The sequence below is a fragment of the Poromitra crassiceps genome (assembly GCF_964638095.1).
Source record: "Poromitra crassiceps genome assembly, chromosome: 10".
Classification (NCBI taxonomy): domain Eukaryota; kingdom Metazoa; phylum Chordata; class Actinopteri; order Beryciformes; family Melamphaidae; genus Poromitra; species Poromitra crassiceps.
In genome coordinates, this window is record NC_139631.1 from 20230340 (window position 1) to 20250417 (window position 20078).

Here is a 20078-nt window from a genome sequence, read left to right on the forward strand (position 1 = left end):
CCCAGATGGGCTACACTCCTCTTCATGTAGCATGTCACTATGGCAACATCAAGATGGTGAAGTTCCTCCTGACGCAACAGGCCAATGTCGACAGCAAAACCAGGGTGAGCGCCTCCCTCTGGCCCCGGATGATACTGCAACACAGTTAGCTTGAGCATACTGTTACACTCCACTGTCTCTGCCTCATTCAGCAGTAAATACAATTACAGCATGTTACAGTTAAAAGCAGAGGCCATGACTGCAGTAGTTAACCCTACAGTGACCCGGGTGGCCTTGTTTACACAGTGTTTTAATGGATTCCATACATTTTCGAAGTTGAACACTTCAGGGATATATTCAAATTTATCCCAAATTTAGATGGGCAAATACATTTTCTCTTTAAGTAGATACATGTATTCATATAATGCTGCATTCGGTTATAACTCGGAGGTCGGAAATTATAACTTCCTACTAGGAAAAAATAGAATAAAACGGCGTGTTAACTCGGAGTTCCTTGTCAGAAACTCGGGTATGATTTATCAACCCCTAGTAGCTCCCAGTTTGTCATTTGACGTCATTTCAACATGGCCACCCACATCGTATATGGTGGAAAAATAAGATTGTATGAATTTAAAACACGGTCGGAGATGACGCATTTCCCACTTCCGACCATAAACAAATGCAGCATTTTCAGGGGGGAAAATCTGATGGTGAAGACTCTCTCTCTCTCTGTCTGTCCTCCAGGTTGGTTACACTCCTCTGCACCAGTCAGCCCAGCAGGGACACACAGACATTGTGACATTATTACTGAAGCATGGAGCCCAGCCCAACGAGATCACAACAGTGAGCATGAGTATACCTTCTCCTCTTCCTCCTCTTCATCATCAGGTGTTGTCTTTAACGATCTGATCACTCTGTTCCTCCGTGTCTCTGGCAGAATGGTATGTCAGCCCTGGCGATTGCTAAGAGGTTGGGGTACATTTCTGTGATCGACGTCCTAAAGCTGGTTACTGAGGAGACCGTTTCCATGGTGAGAAGTTCAATTACCATGCTACTGTGTGTCCTCTGAAAGCAGCGCTGGCAGCATTATGGCTATGATAATCATATGGAAATACCATTCAAAATGCCCCAGCAACCAGTTAAAAAACATCTCACTCCCTATCCTATGTGTAATTGAGTCTTTGCTCTTTTTCGCTTCCATGTGCCCCTTCAGACCACCACAGAGAAACATCGCATGAGTTTCCCAGAAACAGTGGATGAGATACTGGACGTATCTGAGGATGAAGGTAGAGAACTCACACTAATGCACATTTTTATTCAAACCATCAAACAACAGGACACAATAATTGCTGGATTTACTCATTTGAGATGATATACAACAAAGAGCAACCCATCTATTTTGGTCCAAATTTGAGAAGTTAAATGAACGCTTTAATTCCAATTGTAAATTATGTAAATTTATATAAATCACTTTATGTTTATGAGGCTGGTTTCATGATGTGGACACAAAAACTTTTTACAACTCCAAGTCCAATTCCTTTTTTGCCTTTTGCCCCCCCCCCCTTTTTTAGGAATTGCACAGCTAACAATAGGTATGAATGTCTCTTTATCTCTTTGTGCGGCATTCATAGGCCATAATAAAGTGTGTGGCTCCATTTCAAGCTCACTCTCTCCATCTTTATCTCCCATCTACAACTCCCTCTCTCTCTCTCTCTCTCTCTCTCTCTCTCTCTCTCTCTCCCCTCCCCCCTCCCTATAGTGGTGCTCACTGTGATGGTGGCTCTGGTTTCTCTTTGGCATGCACTCATAGCACCCATGTCCGTAACCTTTATCTATCCCTTCAATAACACCCTGTCCAAGTGTCTTTTTTTCCTCCATGTTACGGAGACTGGCAATATGTTTCCCCCCCCCGCCAGTCCTCCTTTTTACCTTCACAAACAGAACATACCTGTTTGTGAATTCAATTCATACTTCAATTTTACTACAATGAAGTCACACATTTTTTATCAACTTGGAGCCATTCTTCTTTGGTTAAAAAATGTTCAAAAAGCCTCTGTGAGTTGTGTTGGTGATGTCTTGTTGAAGCCATCGTTTTGACGTCCACAGTAGAGTCTGTTGTGTTACATCTGCCTCCATTGTGGTGTGGTTCATTTACTGCATCATTTTACATCTGTGTCTTGTGTTTCTATCATTATGTGACTGTGTGTTTGGTCATGTGTTGGAAGTTGGGTGCGGGGGGGTGAGATGGTCGCCATATGCGCCACTGAATAAAAAAAAAGTAAAGTAAAGCATTTAAGGCGTGGGTTTTACAACACAATTGACAATGACGTCAGAGGATGTCGTGCCTTGATATTTTAAGGCCCCTGATAATTCAAATGACAGATTGTCACCGTTGCTCTAAATATAGTAAGTAGCCGAGTTGCTTGTTTTAAAGTCACATCTCGCATATCGAATGGTAAAATGATAATGGCACATTGCTCTCACACACGCTTGCGTATGACAACATGTCGCCTACACTAACACTCCACAGTAGAGTGCACACATGCGTGACAGAGAATATCCAGGACATGTGTTGACTCATGTGAACCTGTGGGAAGCAGCACATGCACAGAGTCAAACATAGTGTAACGACACCTACGACATCACTTTGGCTCTGGACCCGCGTGCAGACACCCACTCAAACACTTACACAAGCTATGCTATCACTTCTTATCCTGATACACTCACCAGTTAATACACACAGGGGAGGTTTACTTTTATTGACGGTGTTTTCTCGACGGTTACCGTGCGTTTTGAGAGGGGGTAAGTAACTGCAGCCCACCTCTACTCACATTACTGTATGTAGGCCTATAAGTATTTTGTATTTATACAGAAAGAAAACAAAAAAGTCCAGAAGAGCTCAGATCTCTTTGGAGTGGAGTAAACCCATGAGCCTGGTGTTTGTGTTGTGCTGTGTGACGCGCTGAGCCCTGTACTACGAAACTAGTTTAACAGATCCGCGATAAGTCCCTTTGATCTGGTTTGACTGAACAGGATCAAAGCTATCTAGTTAACTGATACTACGACGCTGGTTTTTTACTAGGTAAGTGGACCTGGGATCTGCCTGTGCACGCGCACGTTTTTCGCTCGTGCACAGGCGCGCGTCCACGCGAAAGAGGTGCGCCAGCCAATCACATTATGAACAGCTGAGTTTATCCACGCCCACACTCATTTCCACACCCATTTCCTCGTTCAATGAAGCGCAGTGCATGATCAGAGTTTTAGCGGATATTTAATGTATCCGCGATTTAATGTCAGAATGAAAATCCGCGTTGGATAGTCTGCTGAAGGGCTGTCTAAAGCAGCAGCTTGTATTCACATCAGTCATTTGATTTACTTTGATCAGCGATTGATACAGCTGCATTGATACAGGCAGCAGCAACAAATCTAAATGTGTAATCTCAGTCTATACATTTCCACAATCTGTAAGCCTATTTAGACCATAGATTTAGAAACGCATGCTCAATGAATAATGATCTCTATCACTCATGTGTGTGGTTGCACTGATCGAATAATTCATATATAAAATAGCCTAGTATAAAGCCTAATAGCCTACTATAAAAGAGAAAACTGCTCAACTGAATTGAGACGACACCCTCACTCCATTTGAGGGTCCATTCATGATATGCGCTGCGGTGATTAATAGTGATCATATTTCTCCACGCATCGTTGAGCTGTTAAGACATAAAGTGGTAAGTAGGCTTAATTTAATTATGTAGCCTACAGAGCCACAAATGTTTTTCTTGTTATATTCTCAGTTGACTGCAATCTATTTTTCATATGGCGATCTTATATGAACGGTGAGTGACTCCAGAGAGCCGATTATATGGGTCTGTCATGGATTTTGATCTTATCCTCTGAAGCTAACCTGGTCGCGACCAGGTTAGCTTTGCAGCGTCAGTTGCCATGGTGATTGAAAGTTAACTTGCTTTGTAGTATGGCTAAACCAGGTTTAAACTCAAACTTACTCGGATAAGGCATTAAACTAGTTTCGTAGTACAGGCTACGCGCTGGTCCGGTGCTGTTTTGGTGTATCGTGTGTAATCGTGCACTCCTCTGTGTTTGTCCCTGTGTCTGTTTGCACCTTAATGCCTTTTTAGATACAATCTATGCTTCATGCAACGCTCCCTGAGGCAGCTGATCTGGGGAAACCTCCAATTCAATAATTTATTCACTAGACAAGAAATTTGGGGAATAAGATCATGTTGATGCCCACTGACCCCAGGGACAGCGAGCCCCTGCTCTGCACATCCATAACACTGTTTGTGGATATTCCAATACTCCACACTGCATTTTGAAGCTATCCCTCACTTGTTGCTATCCAGTAATGTCTCGCTGTTCTGACAAAAACAAGTGTTGGACTCGGCAGCCTCAGAGTACAGCTGATGACAGTGACCGGATGTCTTCTGCCTGTCCTCATATCCCGATTTCCAAGTGTTTCTGGAAGTCTTAGTAGTCGTGGTTGCACTGAATCTATTGACCAGCATTAACAAACTCAGTGGATGGAGCATTGTGACTAATCCCTCATCTCGCCATCTTAACTCCTAAATCCAGGGTTATCATAGCCAGGGTTATCATGTTTTCTAACCCTTCTAACCCCTGGTTAACAGTCTTCTTGTTGTCTCTCTCTCTCTCTCTCTTTTGCTGTTTCACCCCAACCTGACCGGTCTGTTCGCTCTCTTTGGCATGTTGTTCTCTGAAGGAGAGGAGCTGTTGGGGACAGAAGGGGCCAGGTACATGAAGATGGATGACATGAAAGACCATGATGACGATTTCCTCTCCCCCAAGAAATCACTGGAGTACGAGAGAGGGCTGGGCTCTGCGTAAGGGGGCTTGGACGGGAAGCAGGGGGAGAGCTAAGCTATGCTATACTGCTAGCCACAAGCTAATATACGGATAGACGGGACTGCACTAACAGACACTAGACACTAGGGAGGAACACTTGGGGGGAGCGGAGATGTAGATAAACTATTTTTATCTGACTTGTTTCGTTCTCTTTTATCCAACAGAAATTACTCACCAGCCATTCCTAGAATACCCTGTGTCTCTCCGGAGACAGTTATCCTGCAAGAACATGCGATGGATCAGGTACTGTACACAGGAGCATGGGTAAGGGGATCAGGTACTGTACACAGGAGCATGGGTAAGGGGACCAGGTACTGTACACAGGAGCATGAGTAAGGGGACCAGGTACTGTACACAGGAGCATGGGTAAGGGGACCAGGTACTGTACACAGGAGCATGGGTAAGGGGACCAGGTACTGTACACAGGAGCATGAGTAAGGGGACCAGGTACTGTACACAGGAGCATGGGTAAGGGGACCAGGTACTGTACACAGGAGCATGGGTAAGGGGCTGCAAGATACCACAGTTCCTGCCTTCATAGAGTCAACATGTCCACATATGAATATATTTCTTTACTTGGCAATAAACCTGCAAGTTTGTAAATTACATTATATCCACAGCAAGGGCTACATTGGAAATATTTTATGACAAAAACAAAATACTTTTTGTTCGTCTTGTCTGTCTTTGTTGTATGACAGCATCTATTACATATTATTATGATGCTGTTATTTTCTATTCAACATTTGTATGTACCATCTGCTTTTTGTAATTGTATGCTGCTTAGCTGATATCCACAGCAATGCCTAAGAAAACCTTCAAAACAGCCCTATATCTTTTAACAGATATTTTACATAGGATAATAACTTTTTGGGTTTCCTATCATGTTAAACATTGCTCTACTATTTACATTGACGTGAACAAGGCTCTCTCTCTGTCTCCTGTAGCAACATACTCCACTCCCTCTACCGAAAGAGTATGATGACGACTCCTTGATACCCAGCAGTCCAGCAACTGAGACATCAGACAACGTCAGCCCAGTGGCCAGCCCCATACACACAGGGTCAGTGGCCAGCCCCATCCACACAGGGTCAGTGCAGGAATGCTGCTACATAAACCTCCAGAGGAGAGAACAAGCAATGCTTTCATGTCATCTCTAATTAATATCTGACCTGGTGCCTAATAGTGCAAAGTCACGCGCTCTACTGGGTTTGGCATATGTCCTAAGCCTTAAGACATATTTTTTATAATGCTTATAAAAACTTTTACTTGGTAAAAAAAAAAGTCTCAATCTGTTTTGCCCCCCTCCCCCCCAAGTGATATGTTATATGGGATCTCCTGATTCTGAACGTAGCTGAATCGCTCGTTTGACAAAGTAAAAGCATTTTATAAGCATTTTACAAAACATCTATGGAAAAATGAATGGCGGGTGAAATCCCTCTTAGGAGGTATGCAGAAAACCGGAAGAGGGCGTGACTTTGGCACTCTATATGATGAAGGCCCTTGTCCCCCAACAGGTTCCTGGTGAGTTTCATGGTGGACGCTCGGGGCGGCTCCATGCGAGGCAGCAGGCATAACGGCCTGCGTGTCATCATCCCCCCACGGACCTGCGCTGCACCCACACGCATCACCTGCCGCCTGGTCAAACCCCAGAAGCTCACCACCCCACCCCCCCTGGTGGAGGGAGAGGGGCTGGCCAGCAGGATCATCTCCCTGGGGCCTGCCAGCATGCAGTTCCTGGGGTGAGTAGCCTATAGCAGTATAAAATAGTATGAGAATAATTTTTCTATTTATATTTCCATCTTTACTACATCATGACATCAAACAGTAAACAACTCATTCGACCCATAGTGAACATTAAACACATAACTAAATTCAAACCTCAAATACAACCAATTTGTCTTTGTTCGTTCGTTTGTGTGTGTGTGTGTGTGTGTGTGTGTGTGTGTGTGTGTGTGTGTGTGTGTGTGTGCACGTGCGTGCATGCGTGCGTGTATGCGTGCGTGCGTGGCAGGCCGGTGATCGTGGAGATCCCTCACTTCGCTGCTCTGGGCCGGGGCGACCGCGAGCTGGTGGTGCTGAGGAGCGAGAACGGCTCCGTCTGGAAGGAACACCGCAATCGCTACGGCGACGACGTGCTGGAAACGATCCTCAATGGGATGGATGAGGGTAAGACAGTCAGTGCATTCTGACAGAGCACCCATGACATTGAGCAGAATGTTGACACTAAAACAACTCACTGGGTGGTATCACGACTGGGGAACTTAACGTTCTCTCCTCTCCTCAGACTTAGAGAGTCAAGAGGAGCTTGGGAAGAAGCGTATCCGCCGCATCATCTCCACCGACTTCCCCCTTTACTTTGCTGTCGTATCGCGAGTGCAGCAAGAGAGCGACCTGATTGGTCCAGAGGGAGGTTCGCTGACAAGCAAACTGGTGCCAATGGTCCAGGCCACGTTTCCCGAGACGGCGGTCACCAAACGAGTCCGCCTGGGGCTGCAGGTGAGATGGGAGGATGAGGAGGAAGAAGGAGAAGGAAGACAGAATCGTTAATGCCTGTGTTGCCTGAAACAAGCATGTTGGATGCATTCTGGTTGCTTTTGTTGTGCCAAAATCAACCGAACATATCAGCACTTCCAGAATGTGTCAAGAGGTTTCCTGGTGTAGTTTATTTTGCTTTTTCTTTTTCATATTTTCATGGACCTTTTTGCTTTTCATATTTTCATGGACCTTTTTGCTTTTTATTTGACACAGTGCATGCACTTGGCACCTTCATATGACTATGGACTGCTCATTTAGTCAGTGCTGATGATGTTTGTCTTCATTGATGGTCATTCTCAGTAATGTATTCAAAGGCCAGTAACATCAGAGTTGCAAAGCTCTGTTTTCTAACATATTCATTTTTAGTTACTTAATATATAAGTTGAGCTAAAATAACTGAAATTACTTTATGGTAAAACAGGGATTTTGTTTGAGTGAATGTACTGCAGTTTCAGTGAATGTACAGCATTCTTGGTATGGCCAGATAGGATGGATTTTGTTTGCGTTGATACTTGACAGTGGCTTGGGGTCTTGTCATGAATTGTATGAATACTGTCTCTGAATCAATTTAGGAGGACATCCGAACTTGGGATTATATGGTTTCATCTGCTTTCAGGCTAGTCAGATCTTAACTCCCCAGGTGGAGAAACTGTTACAGCACTGTAATTAAGTTAACTTTTATAGCTAATCAAGTTATGAGTAGTATACAGTCTCTAAGATCTGTTTGCAATGTGTTCTTTATCCGTTTTCAAGATGTTATTTCTCCTGACATGATTGATCACACATTCAATCTTATTATCCAGGTTAAAGAGCTTTAGTAAATAGAATATGATTGTATTCATACAGTACCTACTTCAATAAACCCGAGCACATTTGTTTGTAGGGCTGCAATGTATGAATTATAAATGTCAGATGGAAACTTATAATTCCAAGGTCAGAAAACAGTATGTGTTTGAGTGAACCATGGGTAGCAGGCACAGGAGAGGAGAGATACCTCCTATCTTCTGTTTTGGTTGAACAGCTATCCAGACAGAAGAACAAATGTTTGATGATGAGCTTAATAAGTCCTGTATACTAACATGCTTTATACAGTACATGCCCTAAACTCTCAAAGCTGAAAATATAGTGACAGTTGATTGTGAGTATAAAAAAAAGATGCATATGGTTATAATTTTTTGGAATTTCCTTATACTGCCTTATTTCTTTAGTATCATCTCCGCCAAGGTTATGCTTTCGGTGCCATCTGTTTGTCTGTTAGCAGGATTACGGAAAAACTACTGGGCCGATTTTCATGAAACTTGGTGGAAGGGTGTAGCAGGGGCCAAGGAAGAACCCGTTCAATTTTGGTGCGGATCCGATCGGGGCGGGGCTAGGAAGGGGGCAGGGCTAGGAAAAATTGTCTGTAACTAGGGATAGGAAGGTCCAGAGCCGTCTAATAGAAGAGTTGCGACATATCCATTCACTCCAATGGACCAGTTTTTTACCTCACAAAAGTTCCCGGAAGTAAGGTTCTGGATTAAGCAGCGCTGTCGACTTGCAGCAAAATGGACCGTTTGTGATGTACTTTGAAAGGGTCAGACCAGACGTTTAAAGAATGAAATTGTATATTATCAGCTTTATTTTATGCATTCAATAAAGCCCCCTTCCTGGCTTTTCATTGGCTACTGAGTCAAACATTTTGGACCTCCGCTGGCGCCACTCTCTTACTAGATTGCTCTGGGAAGGTCTTAGAGAGTCAGGGTTCGAGGGGTGGGTAGGGGGAGTGGTTAGGTGTATCTGGGTGGTGGGAGGGGGTGTGTTCAGGAAAGGGTGCGGGGCCCAGGAAAAGGGGCCATAGCTAGGGATAGGAAGGTCAGAGAGAGTCAGGATTCAAGGGGTGGGTAGGGGGAGTGGCTGGGGGGGATGTGGGTTGGTCAGGGTTCTGATCCGATTCACAAAATGTGCATATAATAGCAGACTGGAATATTGGCCTTGGCGGAGGTCTGCACTCTCTGAGTGCACTTCTAGTTATTGTTATGATTTCATAGGTTTTTCTTAGGTATGAATCATCTATTTAATTCAAATGTTTCTGTAGTCGATTCCTCATGTCAAACGGCCTTGTGCAAAACCACAGTGCCTTTTCTTTGATATCAATTTTGTATGAATGATTGAAGAAGCTTAATGTTAACACATGTTGTTGTTACATTTTACAATAAACAAGAATGACCTAAAACAGACCTCCAATTTGCGTTACCATTGTCTTTTAAAATACATTGTAATTTCAATTAAAAACCAGGAAGCATTTTATTCACCATGGACTTCTCTTTCTCTTTCTCTCTTTGATTTTCCCCATTTGGTTGTCCTTTATTCTCATCCATCACTGCATCATACACCTTCCATTATGTCCCATTATTACTACACTATCCTGTTATCCCAACATTTCTCTGCATCTCCATGGCTCCCTCCACATTCTGTCTTTTCCCTTCATTCTTTCCCCTTTTCTCCTCCACATCGTCACCCCTGTGCCCACATTATGTCCTCCCTTCAATCATTGACTTACCCCCTCAGGCTCAGCCAGTTCCAGACGAGCTGGTTGCCAAGCTGCTGGGTAACCAGGCAAACTTTAGCCCTGTGGTGACTGTGGAGCCCCGGCGACGCAAGTTCCACCGGCCCATCGGCCTGCGCATCCCCCTGCCCCCGTCCTGGAGGGACAGCCCCCGCGACGCTGGGGAGGGGGACACCACCAGTCTGAGGCTGCTGTGCTCTGTCATAGGTACTGCATGCCAGGACACTGTCTCACAACCAGAGAGTTGGATATGATATGATATGATATGATATGATTTGTGTATGTGTGTTATGAGGAGGAGACAGTTTCCTTTCTTTGCAGTCAACTATATGAATGGAAATAGTTGCTTTACAGTTGTGGAAGATGTCAGTGCCATAGTTGGATAAAGAGGTTTTCGTCCTGATTTAAACACAACCCTAATTCCTGTCACCATGACACTGGCACTCTCAAGTATCATGCTAAAACCAGAGTTATGTAGTTTGCCCCTCCTCCTCCTGTCTGCCTCCTAGGTGGCACAGCCCCAGCCCAATGGGAGGACATCACTGGCACCACCAAGCTAGGATACGCCAATGACTGTGCCAGTTTCACCACCAACGTGTCCGCTCGGTGAGTCCAGACAGCACAGCAGTTAGAATGTGATGATGAGAGGGGTGCAGATTTGTTTGTAGTAGTTACAGCACACGTTCGGTTCCCTTTACAGGTTCTGGCTAGCAGACTGTCCTCGGACAGCTGAGGCCGTCTCCTTTGCCAACCTGCTGTACAGAGAGCTGTCGGCCGTACCCTACATGGCCAAGTTTGTGGTGTTTGCTAAGATGAATGAGGTCCGCGAGGGCCGCCTACGCTGCTACTGCATGACTGACGACAAGATGGACAAAACCCTGGAACAACACGAGAACTTCACAGAGGTGGCCCGCAGCCGGGACATAGAGGTCAGTGCATCATACTGGGCGTCAAATCATCATGTTTTTGTACAAAGATCTGCACACTCAACGGCTTCAAACCCATTTCGTTTCTTCTTCCCTGAATGCAAGGATAGTGAATACCTCATCCACTATTCTCTCTCCTACCTATGTCCTCTGCACGTTGGTTAAAGCCAGTGTCGCCCCCCTGCAGGTGATGGAGGGAATGCCGCTTCACCTGGAGTGTTCCGGGAATCTGGTGCCAGTGAGGAAGGCCACCCAGCAGCCACGATGCTTCAGCTTCCAGGCCTTCAGAGACAACCGGCTCCCTGTCTCTGTCAAGGTGTTTCCATCTAACGTTAACCCTCTATATGTGTCTCACTGTTTCTCCCCCCCCCCCAGCCACACCTCCACTCCTCCACCCTGCATGTGTGCGTCTTCAATGCTTTCTTTGTGTTCGTCTGTCTCAGGTGAGAGACAGCAGTAAGGATCCCACTGGGTTTCTGTCTTTCCTGCGCAAGTCCACCAAGTACGAGGACAGCCAGCACGTCCTGTGTAACCTCAACATTACCATGCCGCCATGTATCAAGGTAAAGACATCACAGTGCCAAAACACACACACTGTATTTTGTTGGTCATCTTGCCTTCTCTGAGACGACACACTTTAGAGGTGTTTGCTTGTGTTTGACAGATTGTGGGCAGTGAAGACCGGAGGCGAACTCTGACCCCACTGGCTTTAAGGGAAAGATACAGCGCTCTGAATGAGCCTGCGCTCGGTATGAGGCTCTCACTCTGTCCTACCTGTAAATTATTTCTACACGCTTATGATGATGCAAGGCACTGAATGATGGCATCTCTTTTTTGTGAAAGTTGCAAGTTATTTAATGTATTTATTCATTTATTCATTCATTCATTCATTTATTCATTTATTTATTTTTCTGATCATACTACATGGTCCACAGCAGCGTTCCAGTACAGATTCCATGAGCCGCATCATGCAGTGATAATGGCAACTTTGCATTGAACAGCCTCCTTTGTTAAAGTGTGAGTTGTGGTCTGGTCTCTGCAGCATCAATGAGTGCCATGGAAAGGACAGAGTTGAAGATGGCTTTGATTGCAGAGCAGTTGGGACTGAGCTGGGCTGGTGAGTGAATGAGAATAATGCTGCGTTTGTCTTTATGGGTCTGTACAATTCAGGTGCTTCAAGCTCTCCATTTTCAACTTGCTTTTGACAATCTTGCCTCGCTTTCTCTTGGTTAACAAAATTACAACATGGTGACCAGTCAACGAAAACAAATTATTCTCAGTTTCTCTGCCAAGAGTCTGTACTATTAAATATTTACAAAATATGCCGCCTGACAAGGCAGAGGAAGACAAAGCATCTTCTGAATCAAGCTATACCACAGCAATTGTGATGACAGTGCTGCGGTGCAGCGTACCTTTTCAAGCACCAGGACTGTATATGCCATACTGGCATGACTCATAGGCTAGATGATATTTCCTTCTCTAACTTCATCTTACGGTTGATCTAAACAGAGCTGGCACGTGAGCTTCAGCTCAGTGTGGACGACATCAACAAGATCCGAGTGGAGAATCCTAACTCTCTGCTGGAGCAGAGCTCTGCACTGCTCAACCTATGGGCCACGCGCGAAGGCAAGAGGGCCAAGAGTGAGTGTATATATGAGATCTGAGCTTTGTCCTAAAGTCCCCCTGTAGAGTGCCACAGGGATGACGTATGAGTGTATATGAGATCTGAGCTTGTCCTAAATTCCCCTAGCCTATAGAGTGCCACAGGGATGACGTATTTGTGGAGGCCAACCTAGAGTTAGCATCGCACTGGGTCCCCTCGTTTCAAACTCAATGGGCTTTTTGTATGACGATTTTTGTTACAGTAGATGTCTGACATAAGGTCTGTGGTTAACAAAAGTTTATGAAACAGACCTGTGTGTTCAGTAAGATCATCTTCAAAAATGAACACTTTTATGATTTTTGAAGTGTAAATGTGTTCGCCAGAAATCGCGATAGCCAGAAGAAAATGCTCAAAAGATCATAAAAATTGTGTTAATTTCAGAAGATTATCCTGCTGAACACAAAGGTCGCAGTTTCATAAAATTTGTAAACCACAGACCTTATTTCAGGCATCTAACTTTGGGGTTTTAGGACTCATTCCTGCGGCACTCTCTTCCCTCATGCCTCCCCTTCACTAGTTGCTACCTCTTTAACCAAGCCAAAGTCACTCAGTCTGTTTTCATATATCCTTGTAATATATCATTGTAATGGTTGCTGTTTATCCTGGGAACCCCCACCCCTTCTCTTCTTCCTTTTGTCTGCCTGCTTGTCTCTCTCTGCTGCATGCCTCTTCATTGCAGTGGAGAGCTTGTACACAGCTCTGAAGAGTATTGACCGCATGGACATAGTCAACCTGTTGGAGGGCCAGCCGCCTCAGACTGGGAGACAGAGCCGTGACCCTGCCAGGCGCAGACACAGCGACAGAGACCACCTCTCCCCTGGCATGACCAATGGTAAGCTCCCTGCCCCATGCCACCATGCAGCCCCTTGACCCAAAGCCACCTCCCCAGTAAACGCACCTTCTTCCTCCCCAAGATACCCCGAAGACAATGTGTCGTTTCTTTCTTTCTGTTTTCTCTCCCTTGTCCCTGTTATATTATTCCCCATGAATGCTGTTGTGTTTGAAAGCTGCCACAAACTTCAGACTTCTGCAGGTCTTTACCCCCAGCAGCCTGGAGAGGGACTCAGGACACTCCTACTGCATCCTCTGTAGGGCTTCTTCTATGATACACTTCTCTATCAAGGCATTTACTGTACACGACAGGTACACACAGACATACTGTATATAGAAAACAGACACTTTTTAATCCTGAATGTTATGGGGGAGAATATTGCTCATATAATGGGTGGCAGTCTGGCTCATGGTTCTGACTGTGTGCAAGCTGAAGAGTAGCCTACACTTGAGCAAAACAGTCAAGCTCCAAGCGACAACCAAAGCAACTAGAGAATTTCCCTGCCAGGGTAAATAAAGTATCTCATTATTAATAGTCACAGTTTTATTCATATTATTATTGTTGTCATTATGAGTATGAGTGAGTAAAAATATCAGTAATTTTTTTTGATTAGTCAAAAACACAACACAGTGCCTTATGTCTTAGTGTCATAGCTCATTTGCACCGTAAAGTTTTAGTAAATATTTGATAACATTGAAGAATTCTTCATCTGGCATTTTAAAGTTAGAGGGAGTCCATCTCAGTATGTTTTTTTTTTATTATTATTATAAAACAACACATTGCCATACATGAAATCAGTCCGCCTGGAGCATAAGTATAGCCTAGCATAACTGGCCCTCTTACCAGTTGTCAGTCAGTCCTTTACTCCTTTTCCTCATGGTTTCCTTTGCACATGCATAATGTACATCTTATTGACTCCATTTTCACCTCTGGACTGGCGTGAGCTCCCCCTCCTCCACTGGACTGACCCCCACTGGAGAGCACTGGCCCCGCCCCTCTGCTCTGTGTCCACTGGACTGATCCCCACTGGAGAGCACTGGCCCCGCCCCTCTGCTCTGTGTCCACTGGACTGACCCCCACTGGAGAGCACTGGCCCCGCCCCTCTGCTGCTCTGTGTCCACTGGGTCTTTCCACCAGGTGACAGTGTCCTCTCTGTGAAAACTGGAGCAATACCCGCAGATGTAACAATGCATAGACACGACCATGAGGGACAAAGGGTGAAAAGGGAGACATTCAGATCACAGCTGCAGTGAATCTGATAAACCGTCTATCTATCTGTCTGTCTGTCTGTCTGTCTGTCTGTCTGTCTGTCTGTCTGTCTGTCTGTCTGTCTGTCTGTCTGTCCGTCCGTCTATCTGTGCCTCCCAAAGGCCTTTCCTTTGACGCTCTGTGTAAAAACTTGGTCACACTTTGAACGGGACAACACCTGGGTGTTGTGTCTTCGGCGAATCACACAGTGATCACAAAGACGGGTTTCAAGAGGTTTATTATGTCTCAAAGACCCTGTGACAGATGCCTATTTCTTATCGCCTGCGGAATAGCGTGTGTGTTACCGACAACGTTTCACAGAAGAAACTGTGTCTCCTCTAGGGTAGGGGAAATCATTCCGTCTGTCCATACCTTTACCTACCTTTTCATCCGTTTTGTCAAAACTCCTCTCAAGGATTTGACTGATCAGTCCTCTGTAGTTCTAGTGCACCGTTAGGTAACCAACCGAGGGTTATTCAAGATCATTTCCAACATAAAAACAGATCCTTATAGAGTAAGACTTGCACCACCTAGTCGAGGCTTTTGTAAGGGGGCTTGTAAATTCTCGCTGCCTGTGTGTGCATGCGGGTGTAGTTTGAGTCTCTTCAGGGCTGATGTTGGTGCACTGTTTGTCCTTCTGGGAGCCCTGTACTCATTCCCTTTGACTATCTGTCCCTCTCTCTGTGTTTCTCTGGACATGTCATCTGCAGCCCAGCCGCCCTACTCTTCCTCCTTCTCACTCCTCCTCCTCTGCGAAATATGACCTCATGCCGACCTCATGTTGACCCCTGACCCACATCTTTCTCTTTTCTCTTTTTTGCGACTACTCGTGCATTTTAAATACTTTATTTTCGTACTCTTGAAAACCCCACCTTTTTAACTCTGTGACCAACACCCCTCACACAGACTGTGTACGCAGCGCCCCCTGGGAAGGGGGAGATGTCCCTCGCTCTCTCACTGTTTCTGTCTGTGTTCATCAGCCTATTTTCTATTCTTCTCTCTCTCTCTCTCTCTCTCTCTCTCTTCTATTCTCTGTACCTGTCTTTCTACCTCCCTCTTTCTGTCCTCGCCCTCTTCTCCCATCCCCTCTATCCCTGCCCTCCTGCCTGTCTGCATGTGCATGAGACATCTCGCCCTGTGTTTGCTTGCATGGAGACATGGGGATGAGGGCCAGGGGCGGTGGAGGCTTGTTGGAAGTCTTTAGACACTGTGGATGCACCGGCGCCTGAAGCATCTTGACCAACAGACGTCTCTTTGCATGGCATGCCTAGCAGAAAATGAGCCTGCAGTCTGTCTTCTCCGTTCCTCTTCAGTAACCTGTCCTCTGTGGGGGGGTAAAAAAGGCCGAAAACCTTTTTTTGAGAACTGTGAATTGTGACTGCTCTGTTCATGTATGTATGAATGTTGTGGTTGTTTTTGTACGTCTTTGATTCTATTATGTGTCCATCTGACAGGGGCTATTTTGTTTCTATGTTTCTAATGTCTTTGTGAGTGTTGTACAGGGTAGAGTTGCTGTCTCCTTAATGTACCTCCCCTTACTGTAGGCTACATGTGCTAAGAGTGTCTTGTGTTTTCATATACATGTGTGTCCTAATGCGTCACTATTTCAATGTGTGTGAAATGATTGAGTGTGTTTTCGTTGACGGTGTTTTTTTTTACATGGGCTTCATTTGCTTTGTGTTCCTGTGTATGTGTTTGTCTTTCGATCAGGAGGGTCAGGCGTTCACATCCACCTTATCCACCTACTTCACCCCCCCTCCCCCATTCAATCCATGACCTCATCTTCTCCAACCAATCTATCATTACTTCACCATCATTTCACAATCAACTCACATGGAGAGGCGTGCCAACCCAAAATTATCATATTGTATTTTTGGCAGGTGAACATTCTTTAGAAACCAGCTCATAATGGACAAATCATGGTTTCAGATCATAATATAAACTACTTTTACACATGGACTACTACCAAAACGTACAGTAACGTGACATAAACGTGCATTGACATGCTCTTGTTTTTATAAGCTATGGGCATTAATAAAGTCAGGAGTCCATGTATTCCTGTATTATTTTACTTTGTAAAGAAAAGCACTATAGAACTATAGTCATATCGATGCCCAAACAGTGTTGAGGCAGAGAAAGACAGCAGAAAGTGAAAGTGGGACAAGAGGTCTTTTTGGCCGTTTGGTGTCACAAATATCTCCTGCACACTCAGCAGTCCTCACTGCCAACCATGAATCAAGTTACACCCAGGCTTTGCACAGTCTTGTCACCACTATGCAGTATGCTCTCTCTCTCTCTCTCTCTCTCTCTCTCTCTGTCTATCTCTCCCCCCCTCTCTCTCTCTCTCACACATGTGCTCACACAGTGGGGGAATCGCTGCCTCATCTTCCTTTTGTCCCTGGCCCACATCTCCAGTTTCATCCTCTCGTCCATGTCCCTCTTGGTAAAGCTTCTTACCTACATGTCCATGTCCCTCTTGGTAAAGCTCTTGTCCATGTCCCTCTTGGTAAAGCTTCTTACCTACACGTTCCACTCTCGGTAATTGAATAAAGTTGGGACATTTTGCATTGCTTACATTGCCATTCATCACAATTCTTACGTAAAATCTGAAACGTGTGGTACTAACACTGTCCAGATGATTAGTTGTCTGCTTGCCCTATCATGCACACATTATGATTTGGTTACAAAATAAATACAAGGCAAATTATTTGTATTATAGTGTGAAATATAGAGTGAAAGTGCACGCTTCACAGTCCTCAGCTGGAAGCAGCCATACACCAAAAGACAACCTTTTTACACAATATACAGTTATTACATGAAGAAACAATGACTGTGCACTGCTGTAGCTTTGTGCTGTTCTCTATGAGGCCAAGTCTTCCCTGGGAGGAGGAAACAAATGGGCATTTGAGATTTGTAGTGGAGTGACCTGAGTCCAAGGCACAATTAGCAGTGCGCCGTTTCACTATTATATAAAATTGCAATTCAAATATGGATTCAAAATTCTGTTTGAGGCAGCAATAATAGTATTTTTTACAACAGAAACTGAAAGAAAATCATGTGTTTTTGAAAAAAGTCTGTATGTGTGTTTATATTAATATAATAAGATAGTAAACCTTTATGTGTATATAGTTGCGTTCTAATTGTTTTTTTTTAATGGGTTTTATGCCATTATTTGTTGTGTGTGGATCAATGAGAGAGAGGGATTGAGCCTGTGTGAGAGAAGAAGAGAGAATGAATTTGCCTGCACGCATGCTATCCAGCCTGACTACAAGACGTAACCTGCCTGTTCTGTATACCAGTATGACTGGGGGTGACTGCATGCGTGTGTGAACGTGTGTATGTGTGTGTGAAAGAGAGAGAGAGGGAGGGAGGGTGTGAGGGTGCGTTTACGGCATGTGTACGTGTGAAGAAATGTGTGTCCCTGCTGGACAGGTGTGTGTCCCGGCCCCAGGATGGTGGTGGAGGCTCCTGCCCCCTGCAGGTGGCAGCCAGCAGAGCAGCATCAGTCACAGCTGGGCCCTAACCTCTCTTAAGTTTCAGCCTGTCTTCTGGTCTGCCCGGCCCACCGTGTCTGCTGCTGCTGCTGCTGCACTCTCTGTCAGTGCTGGCTGAGCAGGCTTGACAACCCCTCCTTCTCCAAGCTGCCCTTGTGCCCCTTGCCCTAAGCTCCTTGCACCTGTATTCCAGCTACGATTGTCTTGGCCCTTCCCTCTCTCCCCCCTTACCCCTCTCCCTTTGCCCCCTCTGCCTCCCCCCTAGCTGGGGCACTCCCTCCCCCCTCCCGGGGTCCCGGTGCTGTGGGGGTGAGGTGGGGGAGCGAGGCGAGGCGGGGGGCCCGTGTCAGTGTGCCTCTCTCTGTCTCGCTCCAGGTTATGGAATGCTGCCGGAAGAGCTACTCTCACCGGCCTCCATGCAGTACAGCCTGCCCTCCCCGCTGGGCGCCGAGCCCTACTGGCAGGAAGTCTCCAGTCTGGACTGTGCGCCCATCGCCACCACAGAAGAGGACACGCTCATGGAGATGTCTGACGTGCAGGTGTGGCCCTCGGGCAACAGCCCCTCACTGGTGGCTGTGGAGGACTCCTCGCTGGAGTGCAGCAATGCCGACGACTCGGAAGGGCTGCTGGGGCTGCCGTACGGGAGTCTGGGTCGGCCGGCCAGTCAGGCCAGCGCGGCCAGCGGCGGGGGCGCGGGCGGCTCCATGGAGCTGGCCGAAGACGATTCAGAGATGGGCGTCGACTCGCTCAGCACGGCCACGCCCGCCTCGCTCGGGGGGACCATCGCTGGGATCAATGTTAACGGGCTGAACAATGGTCAGGGGTCAGAGGCAGGCTCGGAGACGTCAGCAGTCACTCGTATGACTGGTGGAGGCGGAGCTGGGGGAGGAGGAAGAGGAGGGACGGGCTCAGAGGAAGGGCTTTCTCTTGTTGCAGGACAGCAAAGGGTGTACGCCCGGCTGAGCGAGTCACCTGGTCTGAGCTGCGTTGCAGATCGTAATGGAGACAGGTGAGTGAGACCTCTGTCTGCAATGTCAACAATCCCACAGGCATGGTGTGGTCTACACTCACACCTACGAGAAATCACCCAGTCTGTTTTATTGTACAGCCTGTCATTGTTTGAAGATAACAATGGGCCATACTCATAAAGCATGTCAGCTCCAAAGATAGGCTATTCCACAATGCAATGCAATGCAAACCACGCAGAATTTCCAGTTAAGTCTCGGGTCAAACAATAAATCCTATCTGACAGTTGGCTAAGGGGCAGACCATGTACCTGGAATGTCATGGGATGAAGCTGGCATGAATCTTTGTCAGGTGTCATCCTCCTCTCTCTCTCTCTCTCTCTCTCTCTCTCTCACACACACACACACACACACACACACACACACACACACACACACACACACACACACACACATCGATCTTGTCTCTCCTCACTGTACAAATAAATAAAACAATATGTCTAAAAAATAGAGCATTCCGATAGTATTGTTACATTATTAAGTTACTGTCACTCACATATTTATGTTAATAAACTCTAGCTCTTTAAATTAAAAGCCGGTGATAAATTGGAATTTCATTCCACTGTGAGGAAGTAGCTTGTTAGTAATAAGGATTATGCTGAGTCAGTCTAGTTTGTTGCCAGAGGCTGCGGTACACAATATTCTGGTTTTTGGAGCACGGACATGCTGTACAAATGCATCCTATGTTTGGATGCAAGTATCATCTATATGCACATGGTCCATTGCTTTGGTCTATATGCACACAATCCATTGCTTTAGTTGGTTCATATGTGCTTTCTGTTCAAAGGGGAATTCCTTCCTGACTGATCCGTTCTCTCCTTCCAGGTCAGGTAACGGCAGCAGCGGTGGTGGTGGTGGCGGCTCTTTCCTCTCCTACCTGCAGGAGCAGACCGGTCCCGGCTGGATCCCTGTCACTGACCCCACTCAGGCCTGGGTGGGCACGCAGC

General features: G+C 45.9%; 1 protein-coding gene across 1 annotated transcript in view; it reads left to right on the top strand.

Moving 5' to 3' along the window:
* The window catches only part of ank1a (ankyrin 1, erythrocytic a), a gene marked incomplete at its 5' end in the record, with an annotated part of 132459 nt that overhangs the window by 108024 nt on the left and 4357 nt on the right, over positions 1 to 20078 (top strand). The window contains 22 exon segments of the mRNA XM_083645322.1: positions 6 to 104; positions 724 to 822; positions 917 to 1009; positions 1193 to 1265; positions 1551 to 1571; positions 4721 to 4841; positions 5028 to 5106; positions 5808 to 5923; positions 6378 to 6602; positions 6875 to 7029; positions 7148 to 7359; positions 9946 to 10150; positions 10453 to 10549; positions 10644 to 10872; positions 11057 to 11185; positions 11313 to 11432; positions 11534 to 11618; positions 11912 to 11986; positions 12379 to 12510; positions 13212 to 13364; positions 18482 to 19115; positions 19957 to 20065. Coding sequence (XP_083501448.1) covers positions 6 to 104; positions 724 to 822; positions 917 to 1009; positions 1193 to 1265; positions 1551 to 1571; positions 4721 to 4841; positions 5028 to 5106; positions 5808 to 5923; positions 6378 to 6602; positions 6875 to 7029; positions 7148 to 7359; positions 9946 to 10150; positions 10453 to 10549; positions 10644 to 10872; positions 11057 to 11185; positions 11313 to 11432; positions 11534 to 11618; positions 11912 to 11986; positions 12379 to 12510; positions 13212 to 13364; positions 18482 to 19115; positions 19957 to 20065 — 3261 coding nt within the window.